Here is a 25,477-nt window from a genome sequence, read left to right on the forward strand (position 1 = left end):
GATACCCTCTTTAAAAGTATTAAGCCAAGGGTATAAGAACAATACTCATTATTTCAGCTACTTTGCAGCTTTTTAAGATTCAGATTGTGTAAATGTAATGTTTTGATTACACTTAAATATTTTAAAACAGAGATATAATTTTTTTTAAAGAATATGCACAAATGATTTGAACAAGTTTTACCTTCACTACATTGCATGGTTTCACAATGGCAGTTTTATAATATCACTAATTTAGGAGAATCTGGTGCATTTCCTTTCATAAATTTAGATTCTAAAATTTCAAATTCATAAATATGTCAATATTTTAAATATTTAATTTTTACATTAATACTGGGTATGTTTAGCATTGCTTTCCTCCTGTTTCCAGGTATTAGTTTGATAAGGAAAACCTTTTTACATCACAATCAAAACTTGTCGGTTACTAGACTGCAGCCTATGGTGGGTTACAGTCACTGAGATTCATTATTTGAAAACATGTTTATTAAGGCAAACCTAAATGAAACTTATCACTTAGTAGAATTTCACACTGGTGCTTACCTGCACTGCAGAGTGGCAGTTAAAAATAATCATACTACTTAAAGGAACAAATCTGACTAGATAATGTATTGCTGAAGCTGCTAGTATAACCTGTTAGTTCAGTGGGTTTGTCTCCAATTAGTTAGAAATTGGACTTTTTTATTTTTTTGAGAAGCTGAACTTGCTTCATTCAGGTATTAACTTTAAATTTGGAAGAAAATCAATTAATTTCTCAAGCTTTAAGAGTTCGTTTAAAATAGTCACAGTATACTGTGTCCTGCCAGATCCACACTGCAAATTTTACTCTTGCATGGGTGAACATTTAATTAGTGTTTGTTTGTTTCACCTCTCTGGTTCAAGAGGTTGCTGCTGTTCATATTTTCACATGCTTTATCTTCAGACTGTACCATCTCCTGAAAAGCTTTCTCCACATCTACTTGTCCAGCTATAGTGGTAGTTTTTGGCAAGGTCATCTGAAGAGCACACCAAAGGGTAGTACGTGCTTTGCGTGTTGCTATACTCATCTCTTTAATTGCCAAAGCGAGAGCAAAAACATCTGTGGGGAAGAAAAAGGTATTACGCGTCCACTAAATATTGTTAATATTAGACACCATGAGAAATTTTTTTCACTGAGATTAGATGAACTCCTGAGGAACACTCAGAACCCTGTATTGCTGCCCTATGAGGATGGGCTGAAACTCCCTTTTGAGTCTATCAATATAGCGCCTTAAATCAGCAAGTGGGAGTGGCACAAATGATTTTAGGCACTTAGACCCAGATCCTCAGAGGTACTTTGGCACCTAACTCCTGATGCCTAAATACCTTTGAAACTGGGCCTCTGGTACTAGAGTGATAAGTTCAATATAGAAACCTCTTACTTAGCTGCACGAACTTGCTACTTATATCTACCTCCTGCTGACCTCTTATAAATTGATTACATTTACCTACTGTTCAAAAGATTTTACTCTACATTCCTAGCTAAAAGGAATCAGTTTAAACCATTGAAAAATTCTGCCATATTTCCTGAGTCAAAAACTCAAATCAAAGTCTCTCAATAAAAATTAAAAAAATAAAATAAAGCACTATTTCCTATTATGGAATTATGATAGATTTAGGCTTATTCTGCTACAACAGGAGACTGTAGAAGGACATTTATACCTCTGTCATCTTGGCATCTCGGAGCTCCTTGCCTTTGCCGATTTGAAGCATTTACAATTTCATCCTTCCTACGTGACTGCACTATATGAATTACCTCCAGATGTTTATCAAGAGCAGTGGAGATATTAGCATGAAGGGGAGAACTGCGAAGACGTTCCATTTTTCCAAGTAAAGTCACGACCTAATGAACATTTTATATCTGTTATAGATCATGTTGTCTTCATCTAGACTTAAGTGAAAATTAAACTGAAGTAGAATAGAGATGAATATCATCCTGCTACAAAATGGTATGCTTTGGAAATAGGTAAAATCCTTACCTGTAATTTTATCTTCTCCAAACAAGAAGCCAAACAGTGCTTGGTTTGGGGATAGTAAAAAAAACACAATACTCATGGGCTTTTCTGCCAAGATTTTCAAAATTAATTAGTGATTTTGGGTGCCTCAATGTTTGTGTACTCAACTTGGAATACCTTTAAAAAGGGACTGATTTTCAGACAGTGTCTCAATCAGGCACCCAAAAAATTACCAGTCACTTTTGAAAATCTTAGCCTTTGCCTTCATTCCACACTTTGGAGCGGACACAAGCTTGGATTTCCCCCCACCCCTCAAGGTGAATGCCAGCTCCTCCTGTTAAACACACTTGTGGCCCTACAGCTTCCCTGAGAACTTACTGCTCTAGCTGAGAAGACATACTTTAAGACTAAGAACCATGTTAGTAAAGCGTCAAGGCTGAAATTTGTTTAAAAACAATTGAAATGCTTTGCTAAATGCAATGGTTGAGATTTTCAGGTCAGTGTGGACTATTTAGCAATTCTTCTTCCATTAGTAATTGAAGAGATAAGCGTTCTAAAACCGTACAGTTTTTGAAAATCTCAAACATTTTCTCTCCTAGGTCCACCTTTGAAATGTGGAACAAAGCTGGAAAAATCCCTCAGCTGTGGAAGAAGCTCCTTACCACACTTCGGTTTATAGAGTTTTACAAAACTATCAATTATGTGTTTTCCTTTCACAAATGAGCAAGACTGAGTGTAAATAGCATTCTCCTTTTAAAAAAATATAAATAAAATAAAATTAAAATAAAAAAAGCCAGTACCCTTCCTTTATTATTTCAATTTTGGTAGCACCTATTATATGTTAAGTGTTTTCCAAATACAGGAGTTATGGTCCCTACCCCAAGAAAGCTCAATCTAAAAAAGACAAGAACACATAATGGTAAGGGAGTGGGGGAAGCATACGTCTTAATTTAAAAAAAACAAACAAACAAAAACCTACAGAAACCATCGCCAGCAGTCCCTTCCAGCCAGTCACTATCAATTCTCTGCATTTTATTTTTAAAATTATAAACTGCTTGCCCTCAATTCTCAGCTATGTTCAATCCAGAGGCACCAGAACAGCGAGGGCCAGGGGGCCATGGTCCCCCCACTTTTTACTGGCCATAAGGACGAGCCATGGGGGCGGGGGAGGAGGCGGGATCTTGGGGGAAGGGGCAGTGTGAGGGCTCAGGGAGAAGGTGCAGGGCCTCGAGGCAGCACAAGGACAGGGCCTTGGGGAGAAAGGACGGTGCTGGGGGGTGGGGCTACAGTTGGGCACTGGTGGCCCCCCATTGTTAGGAAGCTTCCGATGCCACTGCTTCAATCCATCCACTCACCAGCCACAGAACACCTGCCTATCCATTCAGCATCTATTATTCTTATTCAATTCAATGATTTTTCAGCCCCCCAACTCTCTAAAAAATGTTCTTATCCCTTATTCCATCACAACCACTATATTTTTAACCATTGTGTACACATATATAAAACCTGTAAGCACCAAGCAGTGTGTTATTTTAAGTATTTGAGCTTATTTTCTAATGACTTTTTGCAGTTCAAAACAAGAAGTGATCCTACTAAACGAAACATAAGCAACCCAACCAGACTGTAGGATGGCTGACTTCTACTTATTGATCCTGGTGTTCTAGCAAAATCCTAAACTGGGCATTTACATGCGGTCCACCTATGCTTCTCCTCTACTTAATTCCCTTCATATCCCAAATTGTTGGGCAGTTGGGCCGTAAATCGGTCTATAAATGGATACATCATGTTCCACCCCACTGGAAACTACAGTGTTATGTCAGGTGAATTGAGTTGTACTACTTTAAAACATTCTGGGGTATGAAACTGTAAAATGGTGATAGTACATTTTAAAATCAGTTTTACTTCTTGAAATGAAGAAAAGGAGATCATTTGACTATGACAGTATCTATTCCATTAACATTTTCTAATAATCCCATTACATAACAGCAGTAAAAACAGTAAACAATACTAAGTTTCATTAGCAGAATAAAGTATGAAAAAGACAATACCATTCCAGTAGGATTTAGATTTAAATTGGAATGCTGTGTGCTACATTGGCCGTCTTTGGGAAAGGATTCCTGAAGAATCATAGAACATCAGGGTTGGGAGGGACCTCAGGAGGTCATCTAGTCCAAACCCCTACTCAAAGCACGACCAATCGCCAACTAAACCATCCCAGCCAGGATAATCTAAATTATGCTAGATATTAAAGGATTTGGACTTTTTTGTAATGATGAATCTGAAGTGACCTAACATTACGAAAGGGATTCATACAGGTGACAGAACTTACAGTGATAAGCGGGTGGTGGGAGAGTCAAAAACTAGGACATAACATACCTGTGAGGCAGGTAGATGTAATGTAAGGAACTGGGGCAGAACACCTTCACACAAAGAGTAAAATGAAATCAATTGCTAGGGACAGTGGGAACCATTCCACAGTAATAATTCAAAGGTACAGGAGAACAGACGTGCTGCCACTTCTTAAGTTTATATATTTAAGAGTTTTGTAGTTTATTTCAAGATATCCTAACTTTACTTAATTGTAAAGAATACATGTTTCATGAGGACTACCACTTATGACAAGTATATAAAGTAATCTAACATAATTTTATGCCATTACTACTAGTCAACTCACTCTGGCTTGTTCACGTAGCTGATCCACAATTAAGCGATCAACTCTCGATGGATTTGATGTCAGCCTTGGAATTGGAGTGTTGTTAGTACTGGAAACCTTTTTCCCTGGGTAGTTCTTGGCAAGAGCAGATTCAGTCTGAGAAAAAATATGACTTAGTTGTCTTGTGATGTTAATGAAGTGTGTTGTCTAATTATTCTTGTAGGGAACAATAATAAACTCTTTCCCCTAGGAAGCTTTTTTCCTAAAAATTCTTAAAAAAAAAGTAGGTGCTGAAATGGATATAGTTGTAGAAATCATGTGGCTTGAAAATTGCTAGTTTGGGCTCGCACTCAGTCTGCTCAATAAGCAGACACTTAACACCGGATCACTAGCTCCCAAAGTGGATTTGGCAATCCTCTGTCATTTAAAGGGAATAAGCTACCCATTCACTTCAAAGGAGCTTCTAGAATGACTGTATTTAAACTGGTTTCAGAGTAACAGCCGTGTTAGTCTGTATTTGCAAAAAGAAAAGGAGTACTTGTGGCACCTTAGAGACTAACCAATTTATTTGAGCATGAGCTTTCGTGAGCCACAGCTCACTTCATCAGATGCATACCGTGGAAACTGCAGCAGACTTTATATATACACAGAGAATATGAAACAATACCTCCTCCCACCCCACTGTCCTGCTGGTAATAGCTTATCTAAAGTAATCGTCAGGTTAGGCCATTAGCTGGAAATGGCCTAACCTGACGATTACTTTAGATAAGCTATTACCAGCAGGACAGTGGGGTGGGAGGAGGTATTGTTTCATATTCTCTGTGTATATATAAAGTCTGCTGCAGTTTCCACGGTATGCATCTGATGAAGTGAGCTGTGGCTCACGAAAGCTCATGCTCAAATAAATTGGTTAATCTCTAAGGTGCCACAAGTACTCCTTTTCTTTTTGTATTTAAACTAACTATTTAGGGCTAGCTCCACAAAAAGGACTCAGGATTGCAATCTCTAACATTTAGGTGTCCTGTTGCCTCGAGGAATCCATAGCTCTGAGTCAGACACCCAGACTCCTGAACATGCATGGGGAGTTAAATCCCTAAGAATGGGATTCACAGAAGCCAGCAAGCTGATTGGAGAGCTGCCTAAACTAGCCAGCAGGAAATGCCAAGGAGAAGGGTGGGGTCTAAGCCCTCCCCCTCAAGGGAGTTAGGTACCTAACTCTAGGGTAGTTACCTAATTATCTCCCGAGTTTGCTTTTTCCCAAAAGGAGTGAGGAAGAGAAGGGGATTGTTGTCATGCCCCCTCTTATAATCTGGTAGTTAGGACACTCCTCCAGAATGTTGGAAACCCATGTTCAAGCCCCCACTCTGTTTAATTCCAAAATTTGAACTTGAACCCAGATCTTCCACCGCCTAAGTGAGAGTGCCCTGACCACCAAACTATAGGATATTCTGAGCCCTCTCAATCTCTCAAGTATTTTATACAATGTGGAACAGCTTTAAATATTCATAGGAGCACGGACTGGAATCTGGGTCTCCCAGGTGACCGCCCTGAACACTGGGCTGTAGTCATTCTCTATCCCAATATTTAAGTGCCAGGGGGACTTTACTGGCAGAAACGTAGGCACCTATAGAGTTAGGCAGCAGCTAAGCTAGGTTTTGAGGATTTAAATTTTGGACTTAGATGTCAAAATCCCTTTGTGGATCTAGCCCTCACTGTAAAATTTGTATCCTCAAACTATGAGCACTGGACACTAGTTTTGCCAACAGTATGCATCGCAGTATCAAGAACCCATTTTCATAACTGCACTTTCTTCTGATAAAATGGATAGGGCTGATTCATGCATATTTTAATATTGATTAAATTAATTTCCAGACAAAATAACTACTTCAAGATAGAGCTATGGTTAGAGTACATATCAGTAATTTCAGATAAAATACATTACAGGGGTGTTGCAATGATCCCCAAATCAAATGTTGTTAACAGAAATTCAAGAAGTAAGGTTAAACTTGTAAGAAACCTAAATTTAAGGTACAAAAGTGCAGAATTAGAGCACTTTCTTAACTCTTCCTTGTAGAGGCACCATGCAATAACTGTAGGATTAAGGCATGTTAATGTTTGTGGTCCCAGATTAAATTAATGGTGTCACAATAGGACAGAATAAAGATTATTGAGTGCCCTAACTGCACTTCCTGTTTGGATTTTTTCAAGTTTAAACTTTACCTCAAATTTCCTGGGTTAACAATAGTTGTTTTTTGGATAACACCATCCCTGCAATGTACTTTATGTTGAATTAATTGTATGCATCTCAACCTTAATTCCATTTTAACAGTTTTTGTCTGGAATTTCCTTATTTTTTATTTCAAAATTTCATATACGAATATTAAACAAAACACTCAGGGAGAACATTACCATGTGATTTTAATGATTTGAAAATATGAAATTTTTCAAACCAAGTTTTTTTTGGTTTAACTTTTAATGACCAGATTCACCAATATACTGTGGCCATTTTATGTCACTCTGGAGCAGCACAAAGCAGCCACAGCATACTGGCCAGATAAGCTAGGTTTACAATTGCTTTGTTTCACCAATGCAGCCTGAGCGTATACACCCCAATTTACCGCTTCTGCCTGTTCTCCAAATTCCCACCCCTCCCCGGAGCCTCTCTATACTGCTCTGCAGATACACAAAAACTTAGTTTCCCTCTTCCTCCTGCACTTTCAGCATTCCCTCACCACACATGCACAGACACACTGCTCCCTTTGTCTGTCTGTCTGTCTGTCTGTCTCTCTCACACACACACACACACACACACACACAAAACCACTAGTTCTTCCTCCCTCCTGCTCTTTAGCAAATGTGGTGCAACAATGAGATTTTGAAAATAAGTGTTTGGGATTATTGGTAATTTTTATCAATATTTTTCGTAAGTTCTTTTCTTTCAACAAAGAATGGAGTTTCCTCACAAAAAACTCAGGAAGAACTGCTCTTTCAACATGGCCAGAGGCCCGTTTCCCATTAGCTAAACTTCCCTAATGGAAGATGGCGGCTCCCTATGGTGTCAGATGGTGAAGAGGAACAAGTTTAACTGAGAGGTTTCAGAGGGGTAGCCGTGTTAGTCTGTATCAGCAAAAACAATGAGGAGTCCTTGTGGCACCTTAGAGACTAACAAATTCATTGGGCATAAACTTTTGTGGGCTAAAACCCTGTCTGAATAGTAACATTCAAAAACCAGTAGGAGAGCACTTCAATCTCCCTGGATACTCAACAGACTTAAAAGTGGCCATTCTTCAACAAAAAAACTTCAACGAGAAACTGTAGAACTGGAATTAATTTGCAAACTTGACACCATCAAATTATGCCTGAATAAAGACTTGGACTGGCTGGGTCACTATAAAAAATAATTTTCCTCTGTTGATACTCACCCCTTCTTGTCAACTGTTGGCAATGGGCCACTTCCACCTTGACTGAATGGCCCCATTAGCACTGACCCCCGACTTGGTAAGGCAACTCCCATCCTTTCCATGTGCTGTAATACACGCCCCCCCCGCCTACTGTATTTTTCACTCCATGCATCTGAAGAAGTGGGTTTAGCTTACGAAAGCTTATCACACAAGTTTAACTGTTTTTTCTAGAGACAGCCTGTGGCTTTAATCCCACTGAGAACAACCGGAAATGGCAGCCATTATGGGAATGTCTACACAACGTTTTGGAGCACGCAAGAGTGAGCCTCCTAGCTCATGTCGGCAGGTTCAGGCTACGGGGCTTGCATTAGCACTCTAAAAACAGCTGTGCAGACAGCACTTTTAAGTTATGGCTCAGGCTGGAGCTCTGGCTCTGAAGCCCAGCCCCCTGCCTAAGCTGGGCTTCAGAGCCCGAGCTCCAGCCTGACCCATAACTTAAAAGTGCTGTCTGCACAGCTAAATGCTGTGTAAACATACCTTAGAAAGAAGGCAGATTTTTCTGGAATTCTCTGTAGAAGAATGTTATTCTTCAGCCTTTGTTAAAGGGCAAAATTTTATTTATGAAAAATGACAAAAAAAGTTACTTCTAATCCTAAATAAGTCCTCAAATACAGCCTATGCCCCAGATTCCAGTGAGTTTAACTGTAAGAGAAGTTTGAAAAGTCTGCTATTCCATTATAAAGATTGTTAGGGAATTAAAAGAAAAAAGTCTGACACCAGTTGTTAAATTTCTTAAAGGATCCATTTTAAAATTAAACTCCTAACCCAATTAATGGAAATACTTGTCAATTCTCTGGAAATTCATTGTACACTCAAAACAGTAAGTGCTGCAGTTTTGGTGAAGATATATATGAAAAATATAATATAAGAGAAGTTGAACCGTGGTTTAAGTGCAAAACTCAATTCAAGCTTAACTATGGAGCTGCAGCCAACATACATAATCACAGATATCAAGATTTCACTTCTTATTTCCTGTTTTCAGGAAAAAGCTAAATTTACAGAAAAAGCTAATTTTCTCCCTAAATCCCCATTTTAGGACTTCATCACTTTCAAACCTTAACACATTAACTGTCTAGATTTAAACTTGCTATCTACAGAAGACAGAGATAGTCATGTCATAGTTATTATTACCTTTTTTCTTTCCTTTTCCAACGCTCTCCATTGTTCATAACATTCTTCCAGTCTAATATGAAGTTCACTGGCAGGCCCACTACGAGTTTTAATTGGTCTTTGAAAGCCAAATGTTGGTACAAAACCAGAGAAAGAACCATCACCATACATCATATCATTAAAATAAGGATATAAATGACTTAAATCATCATAAGAAAACAAATCATAGGAATCCATCAGTGGAACAACTGAATGGCCAAATGGATGTGTGGATCGCAATGGAAAGCCATTTGAACCAAGTTGTTGAAAGTTATGATTGTGTCTTAAATCGCCCATCATATAATTGTTTGAAAAGCAGGAAGCCTGTGTGCGATTTACACGGCTACTGACAATATTACTATCTCCACTTCCCTGTCTGTGGCTATTAAAGTGACCATGAGACTCCAACAGATCCTGGTATGTGTTCTGTGGCAATCCATCTAAATGTTTTTGTCCTTCCTCAGGAACATAATGTCCACTTTGTGGCTTAGCTTGGAAGTTGTGTTTGTTCAAATTTTCAGTGATCCCATATTGTTGAGCTGAATAGTTCTCACAAAAACCGTTTGACTGCTTAATTTTTTTATCAGTAATTGATTCAAAGAGACTCTCTTCTCCAACCTTAGTTAGTCCTTCCATACGATTAGCAGGCTGAATTCGTTCTGCAGTGTTATAACCAAAATCAAAACTAGAAAATGCTGAAGGATTTTCTAGGCAGAATTTCTGAAACAAGTTACTATTTAAAGTTAAATTTGAAGATGACAATTGAGAAAAATCATTAGAATTATTGGAACCTTTTGGAGTAGCAGACAGATGGTTACTCAACTTCATCAAGGTGCTTGGATTCTGGTACAGGACAGAAGTATTGTTTTTAGTTTGAATATTCATCCAAGTTGGTCTTGCACTAGTGCCTGCTGAAGTGGTTGCTGAGTTTGATAATAAAGTCAGTGATTTAAAATATTCAGAATTCTGGGGATCAGATTTGGGAAAGAGCTGTTTTTCCGTGGCATTTGCAAAATCACTAGTCCCTGGACAAGCTGCATGAGACTTTAGTCCATACTCAGATTTTAACCCAAAGTCAGTGATAAATGAAGGTTCATTTGCAAATTGCTTTTCTGACAAGAGTCCTGAAGTTTTAGAAAATGTAAAGTTCTGCTGATCTGGAATTGTATCTTCAATTTTTTTCTGAATTGCTGGCTTAACTTGAAATAGTTTAGTGTAGGTATCTGTATCTACAGCTGGTGCTTCAGGTATTCCATTTGTTAATTTTTTACTATCTTGGACACTGAAGTTTGTACTCTTATTATGCTTTGCTTTACTGGGATGAGAATATTCTGGGTATCTACAATAATCTGCAGTTTCACTGTATCTGTTAATTTGTGGAAGAAACATTTCTGCCTGCTTTTGATGCAACTGTACTTCAGGTCCTTTGGAACACACTTTATCTCTTCCATACGAATAAATATCTGCTCCTGATTCTTTTATTACTTCTGAAAAACCAGTTTGTGGTATAAAAGAGTTTTTGATATATGAATAGCTTTGTAATGGAGGTGTTTTAGCATTCTCATTGGTCTGCATGTTGTAACAGCTGCCATGATCGTTCCTAGAAGGGTACAACCATTGCTCTTCAAGGTCCATGCTAGTAAACCCATGATAAAGTTCATCTATTTTCTGTTGTGATGCGAGATTGCCACTATGCAAGCACGTTTTTTCAGCAGCAGATACGGATTCACCACTATAAAAAACCTGTTGAGAGATGGCTGCAACTACAGGCCTTTTTGATTCTGACAACAGGTCATGGTGGTCCGCAAATCTGGTTGTGTTCACAGGCCATACTGACTTTAAATTTGAGGAGCAGGTCCTAGAAGAAGTAAACATCGTGTATTTACAATTCTGTCCTCTGTATTCCTCCCAAGGAGCAGGGGAAAGAGAGAGAAGATCTCTCTTCTCTTAGATCCCACCATTTCCCCCATATTTTATACATTCTATATCCCAATATACTATCATAACCACTATCATTCTTTTATCATCTACTCAACATTCCCTTTAAACTGAAGGGCTGCTTCCAACTGGTGCACAATTCCCTCAAAGTGCTAGGTTGTGTCAATGCAGCAATATATACATATATCACACTGGAGAAAGATTTACCATCTGATGCTGTTCAAATGGAAATAAAGTACTAACAGATCCTGATACTCTATGACCATTGTATTTATTTTAACTTGCAAAATAACACCCAAACCACCACAATACCCCCAAATCCATCTTTCAGTACTCAGAACATAAGGCTTCTCTGTACCATCTTGATTATATCTTCAGGAGTGCTTGTACTTTACATTACCTCGCTATGTCCTATAGGCAAATCAAACCACTGAGCATAAATGAAGGAATCTGAATGTGCCAGCACACTAACTTTGGCTGCTTATGTGGAGTAACACATATAGAAAAAAAATGAAGACTTGAGGCGCAAGTGGTGTTCTCGTCCATCGTCCCCGAAGGAAAAGGCCGGGGTAGGGACCGTCGAATCGTGGAAGTCAACGAATGGCTATGCAGGTGGTGTTGGAGAGAAGGCTTTGGATTCTTTGACCATGGGATGGTGTTCCATGAAGGAGGAGTGCTGGGCAGAGACGGGCTCCACCTAACGAAGAGAGGGAAGAGCATCTTTGCGAGCAGCCTGGCTAACCTAGCGAGGAGGGCTTTAAACTAGGTTCACCAGGGGAAGGAGACCAAAGCCCTGAGGTAAGTGGGGAAGCGGGATACCGGGAGGAAGTACAGGCAGGAACGTCTGGGAGGGGAGGGCTCCTACCTCATACTGAGAATGAGGGGCGATCAGCACGTTATCTCAAGTGCCTATATACAAATGCACAAAGCCTTGGAAACAAGCAGGGAGAACTGGAGGTCCTGGTGATGTCAGGGAATTATGACGTGATTGGAATAACAGAGACTTGGTGGGATAACTCACATGACTGGAGTATTGTCATGAATGGTTATAGACTATTCAGGAAGGACAGGCAGGGCAGAAAAGGTGGGGGAGTAACACTGTATGTAAGGGAGCAGAATGACTGCTCAGAGCTCCGGTATGAAACTGCAGAAAAACCTGAGTGTCTCTGGGATTAAGTTTAGAAGTGTGAGCAACAAGAGTGATGTAGTGGTGGGAGTCTGCTATAGACCACCGGACCAGGGGGATGAGGTGGATGAGGCTTTCTTCCGGCAACTCGCAGAAGCTACTAGATCACATGTCCTGGTTCTCACGGGCAACTTTAATCATCCTGATATCTGCTGGGAGAGCACTACAGCGGTGCACAGACAATCCAGAAAGATTTTGGAAAATGCAGAGGACAATTTCCTGGTGCAAGTGCTGGAGGAGCCAACTAGGGGGAGAGCTTTTCTTGACCTGCTGCTCACAAACGGGGAAGAATTAGTAGGGGAAACAAAAGTGGATGGGAATCTGGGAGGCAGTGACCATGAGTTGGTCGAGTTCAGGATCCTGACACAGGGAAGAAAGGTAAGCAGCAGAATACGGACCCTGGACTTCAGGAAAGCAGACTTTGACTCCCTCAGGGAACTGATGGGTAGGATCCCCTGGGGGAATAACATGAGGGGGAAAGGAGTCCAGGAGAGCTGGCTGTATTTCAAGGAATCCCTGTTGAGGTTACAGGGACAAACCATCCCGATGTGTCGAAAGAATAGTAAATATGGCAGGCGACCAGCTTGGCTTAACGGTGAAATCCTTGCAGATCTTAAACATAAAAAAGAAGCTTACAAGAAGTGGAAGATTGGACAAATGACCAGGGAAGAGTATAAAAATATTGCTCGGGCATGTAGGAATGAAATCAGGAGGGCCAAATCGCATCTGGAGCTGCAGCTAGCAAGAGATGTTAAGAGTAACAAGAAGGGTTTCTTCAGGTATGTTGGCAACAAGAAGAAAGCCAAGGAAAGTGTGGGCCCCTTACTGAATGAGGGAGGCAACCTAGTGACAGAGGATGTGGAAAAAGCTGATGTACTCAATGCTTTTTTTGCCTCTGTCTTCACTAACAAGGACAGCTCCCAGACTGCTGCGCTGGGCAACACAGCATGGGGAGTACGTGGCCAGCCCTCTGTGGAGAAAGAAGTGGTTGGGGACTATTTAGAAAAGCTGGACGTGCACAAATCCATGGGACCGGATGCGCTGCATCCGAGAGTGCTAAAGGAGTTGGCGGCTGTGATTGCAGAGCCATTGGCCATTATCTTTGAAATCTCCTGGCAATCGGGGGAAGTCCCGGACGACTGGAAAAAGGTTAATATAGTGCCAATCTTTAAAAAAGGGAAGAAGGAGGATCCTGGGAACTACAGGCCAGTCAGCCTCACCTCAGTCCCCGGAAAAATCATGGAGCAGGTCCTCAAGCAATCAAGCCTGAAGCACTTACACGAGAGGAAAGTGATCAGGAACAGTCAGCATGGATTCACCAAGGGAAGGTCATGCCTAACCAATTTAATTACCTTCTATGATGAGATTACTGGTTCTGTGGATGAAGGGAAAGCAGTGGATGTATTGTTTCTTGACTTTAGCAAAGCTTTTGACACGGTCTCCCACAGTATTCTTGCCAGCAAGTTAAAGAAGTATGGGCTGGATGAATGCACTATAAGGTGGGTAGAAAGTTGGCTAGATTGTGGGGCTCAACGGGTAGTGATCAATGGCTCCATGTCTAGTTGGCAGCCGGTATCAAGTGGAGCGCCCCAAGGGTCGGTCCTCGGGCCGGTTTTGTTCAATATCTTCATAAATGATCTGAAGGATGGTGTGGATTGCACTCTCAGCAAATTTGCGGATGATACTAAACTAGGAGGAGTGATAGATACGGTGGCAGGTAGGGACAGGATACAGAGAGACCTAGACAAATTGGAGGATTGGGCCAAAAGAAATCTGATGAGGTTCAACAAGGACAAGTGTAGGGTCCTGCACTTAGGACGGAAGAATCCAATGCACCACTACAGACTAGGGACCGAATGGCTAGGCAGCAGTTCTGCAGAAAAGGACCTAAGGGTGACAGTGGACGAGAAGCTGGATATGAGTCAGCAGTGTGCCCTTGTTGCCAAGAAGGCCAATGGCATTTTGGGATGTATAAGTAGGGGCATAGCCAGCAGATCGAGGGACGTGATTGTTCCCCTCTATTCGACATTGGTGAGGCCTCACCTGGAGTACCGGGTCCAGTTTTAGGCCCCACACTACAAGAAGGATGTGGAAAAAATGGAGAGAGTCCAGCGAAGGGCAACAAAAGTCATTAGGGGTCTGGAACACGACTTATGAGGAGAGGCTGAGGGAACTGGGATTGTTTAGTCTGCGGAAGAGAAGAATGAGGAGGGATTTGATAGCTGCTTTCAACTACATGAGAGGTGGTTCCAAAGAGGATGGTTCTAGACTATTCTCAGTGGTAGAAGATGACAGGACAAGGAGTAATGGTCTCAAGTTGCAGTGGGGGAGGTTTAGGTTGGATATTAGGAAAAACTTTTTCACTAGGAGGGTGGTGAAACACTGGAATGCGTTACCTAGGGAAGTGGTAGAATCTCCTTCCTTAGAAGTTTTTAAGGTCAGGCTTGACAAAGCCCTGGCTGGGATGATTTCATTGGGGATGGGTCCTGCTTTGAGCAAGGGGTTGGACTAGATGACCTCCTGATGTCCCTTCCAACCCTGATATTCTATGATTCTAAGTCTGCTTATTACTTTACAGATTAAAGACTAGAATTACACCTAAAACTCATTATACCATTTAGGAAGACCACAAAATTGACACTGAAAAAAGAGCTCCACTTCCAATTGTACTTTATGTAAATTCTTCTTTACTTGGAGGTCTTTCAATCAAGGGTGAATCTTATTCTAAGATATGCTTACGTTTAACCAACATCATTGGGCTAGATGCAGGAATCACTGGGTTAAATTCTTTGGCCTGTGTTATGCAGATCAGAGAGGAAGGATGGTGCAGTGGTTCAGACGCTAGTCTAAGACTCTGGAGATCTGTGTTCAATTTCTTGCTCCACCACAGATGTCCTGTGTGCCCTTTGGCAAGTCATTTAATCTCACTGAGTCTCAGTTCTCCCATCTGCAACATGGGAATAATATCTCCTTCACAGCATTGTTGCAAGGATAAATACTTTAAAGATTGTGAGGCGCTCAGATGGGGGCCTTAGAATAAGATTAGAAGAAGAGACCATTATGATATCTATGAAGCATTAATTGGAAAGCTAGGTAATAACCAAATTCTGCATAGGTAGTACTAAAAGGAATATTTTATGCTCTACAGTTTGCAGGTAGGATTTTTCTCCATCTTCTCAAATATTAATGAAAAATAATTTATTGAAAAAAATATTATACCTGCTTGTTTTGAGCATTTCATTTAACTGAAAAAAATGATAAAATTCTAACCTGAAATGTAAATAAATTCTGGTGCAGAAAATTAGCACAAGGCTGTAGGATTCAATGGAATAAGTTTATAATATTTGCATAAGCCATTTCCAGAATGCCATGAAAAGGAATTGGTATTTACAGCACTTGCTACAAAGCAAGTGAAAAATCTAAAAGGAGTATTTGAATAGCTGGTCAAAAACGCGTATCGCTTTTAGTAAGGTCACCCATCTTTTAGTAGGGTTTGAAATAGGTTGTAGAAGTTGCAAGCTTCCCCCCAGGACCAGTAGATGCAGAAATGGCTATTGAAACAAACAAGGGAAAAAGGAAAGAAAATGCTTCTGCAAAGTGGGGGGGAGGGAGAAAGATTAGTAGTCCATGTACAGCAATATACTAACCCCTCAGCAAAATACGGCTGTGATTTATCTTGTTCTTCCAAGATGTTAGATACAAGTCCATATAAGTCTGTTTCACTACCATAATCATTTCTTTCCGTTTGAATCCTGAAAAAAAATCATATACATTAGGATAATTACCTCCTTTGAATTCGCTCTTTAAAAGGCTCAGTGAAAATCTCAAATATGGCCACTAGATACTACTCATTTTACAGTCTTTATGTTTCTTTATTCTAAAATTGGTGTGTAAACAAAATGAATCTATGTTGTGTAGAGCAAAAATAGGGTTTACTGACACAGGGTCTGCTCCCGAAACTTGTGAACACTTTCAACGGAACTGAGTTTACTCAACACTTTACAATATTGGGCTCAGCGTGTAAAAACAAACTGTCTTTACATAAAAAAACCCCCAAACTAACAGGTCTACCAATGTCCGTCTTTGTTGCATGTGTAATTGCCAATACAGTGTCTCTCAGCCCGGATCTAGGTGTTCAGGCACCCCATGCACTGTATTGTATTACTTTAGGTACGTAAAGGAAAGGCTCCTCAGAAGCCAGCAAACTAAGCAGGGAGACACGTAAGATAGCCAGGAGTGAAATGCGAAGGAGAGGGACAGGGAGCGGAGAGGGGCTTAGGCACTGATCTAGTGCGCATAGCTGATAAGCCAAAGGTTGATGCCTCAATCCACTTGAGATCCTCAGCTATGAACAGTCTTCTGGATTTAGGTAGCTAAGCAAGTTCAGCTGCTTAAGTAGTCCATGCCCTAGCAGTTGTGGGTGGAGCCCTCCTTCGGGGAGGGTAGCTCCCGACTCTGCCCCCTCCCCCCATCCCTGCTGCAGCCGGAGCCCCAAGACACCCCTCTTTGGCCAGAGGAGCCCCGGGCCAGCTGGAGCCCTGAGCCCGCCTACCCCCTATAGCCAGAGGAGCCCCCAGCCACACCATGCCTCCCCAGACCCCAAACCACCTTATGGGAAAAGCTCTTCTTTCGTCTCTCTTCCGGAAGAAGAACCTGAGTGTTTGATATGCACTATGCAGGTTCTGGGCGGCTGAGGAGGTGGTATGCTTCCAGGGTTCATCAATAGTCTCCCTAGAGTCCAAGGAGATTACTTATGAACCCAGGACACTGAACAGCAGATACTGCCTCCTCAGCTGCCCCGGAACCTGCATGGAGCATAATAAGCAGCAAAAACTTCCCCCATCCAACCTGCAACCGGCATCCTGCCCTGGCCTATTATACCCACCACCTATGCTAGCAGTTGAAACATCATCTCTCCCTTCACCTCCTGCTCACACCCGATACCACTTACACTTGCCCTATGCGTCCTCCAGCTGTCCTTTGTGCAGGTACCATGCTGCTCACCCACCTAATGGCGACCTGCCCTCTTGCTATGTCTGACAGGTATCAGATCTTTGAACTATTCAAAGTAGAGCCCTGCAACCTGATGGGATTGCAGATAGGCACCTGCCGGGATGTTCAAAAACATCTAAGCAGGTCAGGTGCTAATTCCCTTTAAAATCAAGGGAGTCAGACACCTAACATGCTTAGTTGCTTTTGAATTTGAATGACCCACTAGTGCCTATCAGCATCTTTAGGCACCTAAGACCTTTGAAAAGCAATACAGGCCAATTCACTTGTGCGTGAATATCAAAGTGTATTAGTATGTATTCAAACTAATTCACTTGAATGCTAATCAAAAGAGATGCTAATGTTTTGTATTCACTTATCTGTAACCGGTTGTCTGCCATTACATTACATTTACATTGCATACACCCTGTAATTACATTTACATTTTGTATACCCCTATAATTATATAACCCTAGATGAAAGTGAATGTTAGTATGAGAATGTATTCAGCTGTTCAATTCATGAAAACTAGTGAAATACTCTATTGTTTGCTATTACAAACAATTGCATTTGTGTATAACGCTGTAACCAAATTACTCAAAGAAATCTTGTAAAATGCTAATGAAGCACTGTAACTGGAAATGCTAATTATAAAGCAAGTGGCCATTGTGTGAGTAAAAAACACTTATCAGATTGTTGTCTGGAGAAGAAGCTATAAGTACCGATTCAAAAGAAGATCCTCCATTTCTGGACTGTTTGGATTCTAAGAGGGCAGAATAACTTAACATGAAGGTGGAGATCCCCAGAGTTATTTTGGGTAGTCCTGAAAAGATTTTGGGGAAACTGGCAGATTACTACATCTATGCTATCATTTTGGATTTACAAACTTTGACTCACCTGTTACTAAATTTTATCTGCTTTAACTTCTCAATAACTCGTTCTTTTTTCTTAGCTAATAAACCTATAGTTAGTTTACTATAGAATTGGCTGCCAGTGTAAGATCTAGAGTATCAATTGATCTGGGGGTGACTGGTCCTTTGGGACTGGGAGAAGCCTGATGTGGTGTGATTTTTGGTTTATGTGACCATAGGCGCCAACATCTCCTGGCGCCGGTGGGTGCTCATGCCCCCCATCCCGACTCCACCCCAGCCCCCATTCCAATCCCTTCCCCAAAGTCCCTGCCCCAACTCCGCCCCCTCCCTGCCCCTACTGGACTCCTTCCCCAGCCCCGCCTCTTCCCCCCTCCCTCCCACAGCTTGTTATGCTGCGAAATGATGTGATGGCCTGCTCGGGGGAGGAGGCAGAGGTGAGCTGGGGCGGGGAGCTTGGCTGCCGGTAGGTGCAGAGCACCCACCAATTTTTTCCCCATGGGTACTCCGCGGAGTCAGCACCTATGTATGTGACCATTATCACTAAATTCAGTTTGTCTGGATGACAAGAAAGGCTGGAGAGTCTAAGGGGACTGTCGGTGACTCTATGGTAAGACTAGTCTAGTGATCCAGTTCACATTTGTTACTATCTTGGTGAAATCTAATAGAATATACCACCAGTTTCGGGTGTCTGCTCTTGTTTTCTGAAAGTCTGCCCTAAGATAGGTACTTACAGTGGTGAGCCACTCAAGACAGTATGACAAAGTCCCTTTGAAAGTTTTACCCTAAATCAAACAAAAAAAATATTCCCTTTAAGAAGTAGATGCTCATTCTGCCAGGATGACTTATTAAAATAACATACCTGTTCTTTACACTAATCTGAGAAACAGCAGATTGTTTAATATCATCTCCATATGTAGACCATGGTGCATATAAGAGAGAAGAGTCAACAGAAGTTGAATATTCTGATGATGTAGAAAGTGAAGAACTGTATGTTTGATGTAGGTCTACATTGTCTTCATTCTATATTTTAAATGCAATAAAATAACGGATTAATATAATATAAACTTGTAATTTATTTCACTGTACAATGCTGTAACTGGGTTCATGCTGGGGGGGCGCAAGGGTGAGGTTGTGAACAGTTCAATTAGTTTAAAAACGGACACTAATAACAGAAAATTATTCTAGAACAATTAAATGACATTGACCGTAGCTCAGGACATTTTCACACAGCAGAGTGAAATTCACTCTTTGCCAGCCCAAAGACTATGTACTACCTTCTATCAGTCTTATTATTATTGGGATTCAATAGATAAGTTCTTTACCTGTTTTGCTAATAAATTGTTAAACCCGAGAATTTTACAGGTATAACTAATTCCACATTGTGCTGGACAATGGAAACAGACTGTGTTACACTCTCGTTCCTAGTCAGTTTCAGTTTAATGATTCTCCTACAACAGCAGGATGCTTCAATGTTCTGGTTGTAAACACTGCAGACAAGTGTTTACATTTAAAAAAAACAACACACATTTTCACAGAATTTTCTTAATATATGAAAACACAAACATTTTGTAAAATTTATTTTGATAAACACACTACTTTTGGAGCCCAAAAGACCTGCACATTCCTTTACACTATATATGTTTATAGGCACTCCTCTAGCTGATCTCACACCTTATCCAATGGCTGGAAGTTGAAGCTAGACAAATTCAGACTAGAAAAAGGCATTGAGATTCTGTACCAGTTTACCAAGCGGTGTGACAGGTTCTTCATCACTGAATTTTAAAATCAAGATTAGATGTTTTTCTAAAAGATATACTCGAGGAATTATTTTGGAAAAGTTCTATGGCTCATGTTATGCAGGAAATAAGACTACAATGATTACAATGGTCCCTTCTAGCCTTGAAATCTATGACTTAAATCTTGAACCTAAGACTCTTTTAGACAAAATTCTTAAGGGGGGCATGGAACTAACTGAAAGACAAAAGACAGCTGGTGTAAATATTTCCAAAGAATGCAGAGAACTATCTAGAAAAGAAATAGAACTTCTATTTGAAAAGATTAAGCTACAATAAATCCCCCAACTTTGAAATCACCTGTTTTTCCAACCACACTATCTTGCTTCACAGCTAAATAAAGAGTAACTTATAATGTCTACCTCAAGTTCCTCTCTTCACCATTGTTGGAACCACATTCTGGTTCCCCTAGGTCTGGATTTTATCCTCTCTCGTTCACCAAAACTGCCCTCATCAATGTTTCTATCTTTTTCTGGTCAAATATCAAGGGCTATACTCTAACTTCACCCTTCTTGACTTGCTTACTGCTTTTGATCACACCTTCCTCCTTGAGCTCTTTGTTTCCTTTTTTGACTGTCCTCTCTTGTTCTCCTACTTCTCAAATTGTTTCTTTGGTAGGTCCTCCAACACCTAAATCACTCTTTGTGACACTCTCAGTCTTTGGCACCCCAGCCTCTTTTCCCTTTACACTTACTATCTAGGTGAAATCAGTACTCGAAAATAACGAGCCATCCTTGTGGCACCTTAGAGACAAACAAATTTATTTTGGCATAAGCTTTCATGGGTTAGAACCCACTTCATCAGATGCATGGGGTGAAAATACAGGAGCAGATATAAATACATGAAAGGATGGGGGTTGCTTAACCAAGTGTGAGGTCAGTCTAAGAAGATTGATTTATCTTCTTAGACTGACCTCACACTTGGTTAAGCAACCCCCATCCTTTCATGTATTTATACCTGCTCCTGTATTTTCACTCCATGCATCTGATGAAGTGGGTTCTAACCCACAAAAGCTTATGCCCAAATAAATTTGTTAGTCTCTAAGGTGCCACAAGGACTCCTCAATATTTTTGCTGATACAGATTAACACGGCTACCACTCTGAAATCAGTACTCAAAGTTTCAACTATCATCTTTAAGATGACGACTCAAAGATCTACCTTCACACTCCTGGCCTGTTTCCCTTCAACCAATCCTGCATCTTAACATATCTGATACCTCCTTCTGCATGTCTTGCTGTTAACTTAAACTTAATATGGCTAAGCTGAAATCCTGATTCTTCCTCCAACATCTTTTTCACTCATAACATTCTCTGTCACTATTAACACCACCCACCTTACCCATCTGTCAGCTTTCCACATAAACATGTCTGGGCCTTCTTCCACACTGCGCAGTACATATGGAACACTCAATCTGAGCTACTTGTATGTCCATTGCACCCTCCTCCTCTTGATTTTTTCTCAAGACCCACTTTGGCTATGATGTATATGAGGAAGCAGCCAACTAATGACAGATAAAGAGGCAGGATAGGGATAATTTATCATTCTCTATTCATCATATTTTTTAAAAATACAAGTATATATCAACTGTATATATGGCTATATTTCTTCCTCCACCCTTGTATATTACTTGTTTTCTTAGAAATAGAGACTATAGGCTAAATCCACAAATGTACTTAGGCATTGCAATCCCTATCCCCATGGCACCTTGGCTCTCCATACAACATATAGGGAGAGTTAGGAGCCTAAGGAAGAAACCCCAGAAGACAGTAAGTTTAGCAGAAAGCCACCTAAACTAGCCAGGAGTGAAATGCAAAAGAAAGGCTGGGGCTAGGCCCCCCCGTCAGATATCAGGGACATAACTGCCATTGATTGGGACCTCTAGGCATCTGACTGACAGGCTAGAGTGAGACACCTATTTCCACTCAGGATTCTCAACTATGAACCCGCTTCTAGAGTTACGATACCTAAGCCAGCTCAGCCCACACCCTAGTAGACAAAACCCAGACATTTATCATGAAAAACAAGAGAACTACTCTCTCATAGCAGATAGCATGGAAATTAGGGCAGTTATGTAGGAGACCTGGGTTCAAGTCCCTACTCTGCCTGATTTGGAGCAGGAACTTGTACCCAGGTCATCCACATCTAAGATGAGCGCCCTAACCAGTATCCAAATCAGTCTCACACAGGTTCAATCAATGAATTATTTATACAAAGTGGAGCAGCTCAAAGGAGACTGAGACAGACCCATTCCAAAAAACCCATGAGGTTGGTGGCTAGGGCTCTCACTTATGGTATGGGAGACCTGGGTTCAACTCCCTCCTCCAAATCTGGCAGAGCAGGGTCTTACAAAAATGTTTCCCACAGCCTCAGTAAGTGCTCTAAACACAAGGCATGGGGGATATACCAAAAATTCCTAAGCTGACTGCCTTTAGTAACAAGTTTTATGCATGCCCTGAGAAGACCTATGGGATCAGGCCCCATTGACAGGGTAGGTGGGGAATACCTAATTTGAGAATCCCACTTTAGGGCTGCTGGGGATTCAGCAAGGGCTCTGTGCAGTTTGTTAGCTACAGAGCTGCATCAGAATTTAAGTGGCTGTGAGCTTGCCTATAGGTGGTAACTTACACTGCAAGGTAAGCCCAAGGCCAGTGGGACTCAAGCCATCTGACCCATGTTAGGGAACCCTAACCTTGAGTGTCTAAATTGTATTTTAATCCAATGTTAAGACTTTTGTAATCCATGTTCAAACCTAGGGCTCTGGCGATCACATTGCAGCACACAGGCCAGAGTAACCATATCCAAGAGTCCCTAGTGCCCACTCCCCCTGAAATGTGACAACTCTATCCCTAGGACTATGGTGCGCTATGGGAAAATTTTACTATCCCTCTTCTCCCCCCGCCGTGTTATCAGGAAGCAGCTTGCTTTGCAAAAGGCTTAATCAGTTCACTCTTCATTGCAAGCTCAGGAGGCTGACTGTGTGCTTGCAGATCAGTGATCAGAAAAGAATGGGTGGCACTGACCTGAGCTGCTGCCATTTGCAAAGGTGGGGGTCAGAGCGTGGTTTCCATTTGCAACAGTGTGGAGTGTAGATTGTTGGGATAGAGAGAACTAAGAAAGATGTCCCATGGAAATATGGGATACTTCTAGCTGACTCCCAGGTTCTGAGTCAAGCAGGGCTACATCTACCATGCAAAGCAATAGGGCTCAGACCCTGGGTCCCAGCTTAACTTGAGCTTGGGCCCTCCAGCTCTGGGCTAGTGTAACTGCAGTGTAGAAACAGGAGGGTTAGGCTAGAGCTTGGGCTTACGTTGCAGTTCAGACATACCATGGGACTTTAGGTAAATATGGGGTTAGGCAGCAGCTCAGTGGTTCTGAGAACGTTGGATTTAAGTGTTTAAAGAGGCAGTAGGGTACCTAAGTACCTCTGTGGATCTAGCCCTATGTTTTCATAATGCAATGGGGAGCTGCTCTTGACTGGGGTCATTGGGTACTACTGCTATATAAATAAGTAATAATAAACCAAGCTTCTTTTAAATCACCACAAATTATAGGCCTAATATATCAGACAACAGAAAAAGAGTTAATAGGGAGCTCATGTGTGTTATTCTAAAGTACAGTTCTCAAACTGAAGTATCTTTTTGGGGGGAATTCTCTCTGTTTTATATATTTTTGACAATTAAGGGAAAGGTCGCGGATTACATCCCTTTCTTTTTGGAAGGGAAAGAAGGGGAATAGAAGCATGAATATAAACTGAAAATAGCTGTCATCTTCCATTGTTGCCACCATAAAGAAAAAATTCCTTCACTTGAGTACCACCCTTTCAAATAAAGAGTTAGTATGAAGCACACTCAAACAAAACTAAACTGTTTATACTCTGCTGTCCATGCAGCTATATTTAACAATAGTTGTGGGTGTTTCTTAGTGAAAACAAATGCCTGTAAAATGTAAATTTATTTAGAAATAAGTAGCTGAACCTGTAATTTGTAGCAATCATAGAACGAGCTGGAGCCTGTCATGATAACACTATTGAATACATCAGTTAGCCTTCCACTGGTTTCTGCACTGCTCCAGCAGCGATTGGTGCCTCTGAATGCAACTTTAGGCTATGTATAAAAAGAATGGGGTAGAAAGACACAATTACACATTAACCTAAGTAAAGATTTTAATTTTACTCTGATGTCAAACTGTTTAACTCTTTTCAGAGTAACAGCCGTGTTAGTCTGTATTCACAAAAAGAAAAGGAGTACTTGTGGCACCTTAGAGACTAACTAGTCTCTAAGGTGCCACAAGTAGAGACTAACTAGTCTCTAAGGTGCCACAAGTACTCCTTTTCTTTTTGTTTAACTCTTCTAAATTTGCCTGCAGATTCTGTCCAGGTGGTTTTCAGCAAATTGTTCACCTGAGAAGAAGAATAAAACCCTTTTATATACTAATGGTCCAAATTAATCCTTCCCTTAATTTAATGGGCTAGACCCTTGACTAAGCATGAAGACTGCATAGAGGGATTGAGGGAGGGGGCCATTACAAAACTGGCTTCTGCACTCTCTGACTCATGGGCCACCTGCATGCCAGGCTGTTCACCCACCATACTTTTGAACACCTTGAAAGCTCTAAATTATGCCACCTGCCAAAAGCCCCCAGGAGCCTTTTGGGGTTGACTTGGCTGAAGTAGGACCTGGAGATTGCCAGGTGTAAGGAAGCCAGACACTGCCCTTTCAACAGCAACAAGAGGGTGGCACAGGCACCACTACACCATCTCTATGCTGCCAGAAGATCCCCTAGTCTGAGTGATCCTCCCACTGCCAGTTATATATCAGACTAGACTTTTTAAGACCTGAGCACCCCCAGTCTGACCATAAAACATAGTGAGAGCAGTGCGTGGGGACCTCTTTGGAAAATCAGGCCCAGATCAACCCTAAGTCACTTTGTGTCAGCAGCAGGTGGCTGCATGTGGGGCAGCAGCTCTCCCACAGCTCATTGCTAGGGCTGGGAACAGGGGAGAAGCTTGCAGGCGTGGGACGATGGCATCTCCTGACCAGCAGGTTGGGCCCCCCGGGCTGGAGAACGGTTGGGGCAGGCAAGGGGCTTAACTACCCAAGCCCACCAAAGGCACCTGGGTACCACCGGCCAACCTGTCTGTGAGAGGGTCGCTATGAGGGACATATCACCGCCTCGCCAGGGGGCACAGACCCACTTCGGGCTCTGCCCCTCCAGCCCCACATGCCTACACCTAGTACCCGCCCCGCTCCCGGCGGCTCAGCTCCCCCCTTACCCCGCCCTACCCCATCCATTCCCTGACTCCTTCCTCCCGCCCCCCTTCTCCTCTCACCTCCATGGGCAGCCGGCCGGCGAAGGGTCGGACCCCGACTATAATAGCACCTGGGGCACGCAGGGGCGGCTGAGCGGCGGGATCCCCCCCATGCCCGGAGCCGCCGACGCTCTCCTCTGCCGGGCTGAGGACGGCGCTG

At 41.7% G+C, this 25,477-nt stretch overlaps 1 protein-coding gene across 1 annotated transcript; it reads right to left on the bottom strand.

The window, feature by feature from the left end:
* On the bottom strand, positions 1 to 25,428 carry MEIOC (meiosis specific with coiled-coil domain). The gene is made up of 8 exons (XM_077806332.1): positions 25,339 to 25,428; positions 23,984 to 24,112; positions 19,075 to 19,235; positions 16,002 to 16,106; positions 9,213 to 11,088; positions 4,642 to 4,776; positions 1,675 to 1,855; positions 1 to 1,072 (listed from the first exon to the last, which is right to left on the bottom strand). The coding sequence occupies exons 1-8, from the start codon at positions 25,342 to 25,344 to the stop codon at positions 843 to 845; spliced, it is 2,823 nt and encodes a 940-aa protein (XP_077662458.1). The 5' UTR covers positions 25,345 to 25,428; the 3' UTR covers positions 1 to 842.
* Between the last annotated feature and the right edge of the window lie 49 nt (positions 25,429 to 25,477).

Source organism: Eretmochelys imbricata, chromosome 27 (assembly GCF_965152235.1).
Source record: "Eretmochelys imbricata isolate rEreImb1 chromosome 27, rEreImb1.hap1, whole genome shotgun sequence".
Classification (NCBI taxonomy): domain Eukaryota; kingdom Metazoa; phylum Chordata; order Testudines; family Cheloniidae; genus Eretmochelys; species Eretmochelys imbricata.

Coding starts and splice junctions, on each gene's coding strand:
- MEIOC (XM_077806332.1), bottom strand. Junction 16,107..19,074: donor CAGATTAGTGTAAAGAACAG/GTATGTTATTTT, acceptor ATTTTTTTTCAG/GATTCAAACGGAAAGAAATG. Junction 1,856..4,641: donor AGCTACGTGAACAAGCCAGA/GTGAGTTGACTA, acceptor AATGTTCATTAG/GTCGTGACTTTACTTGGAAA.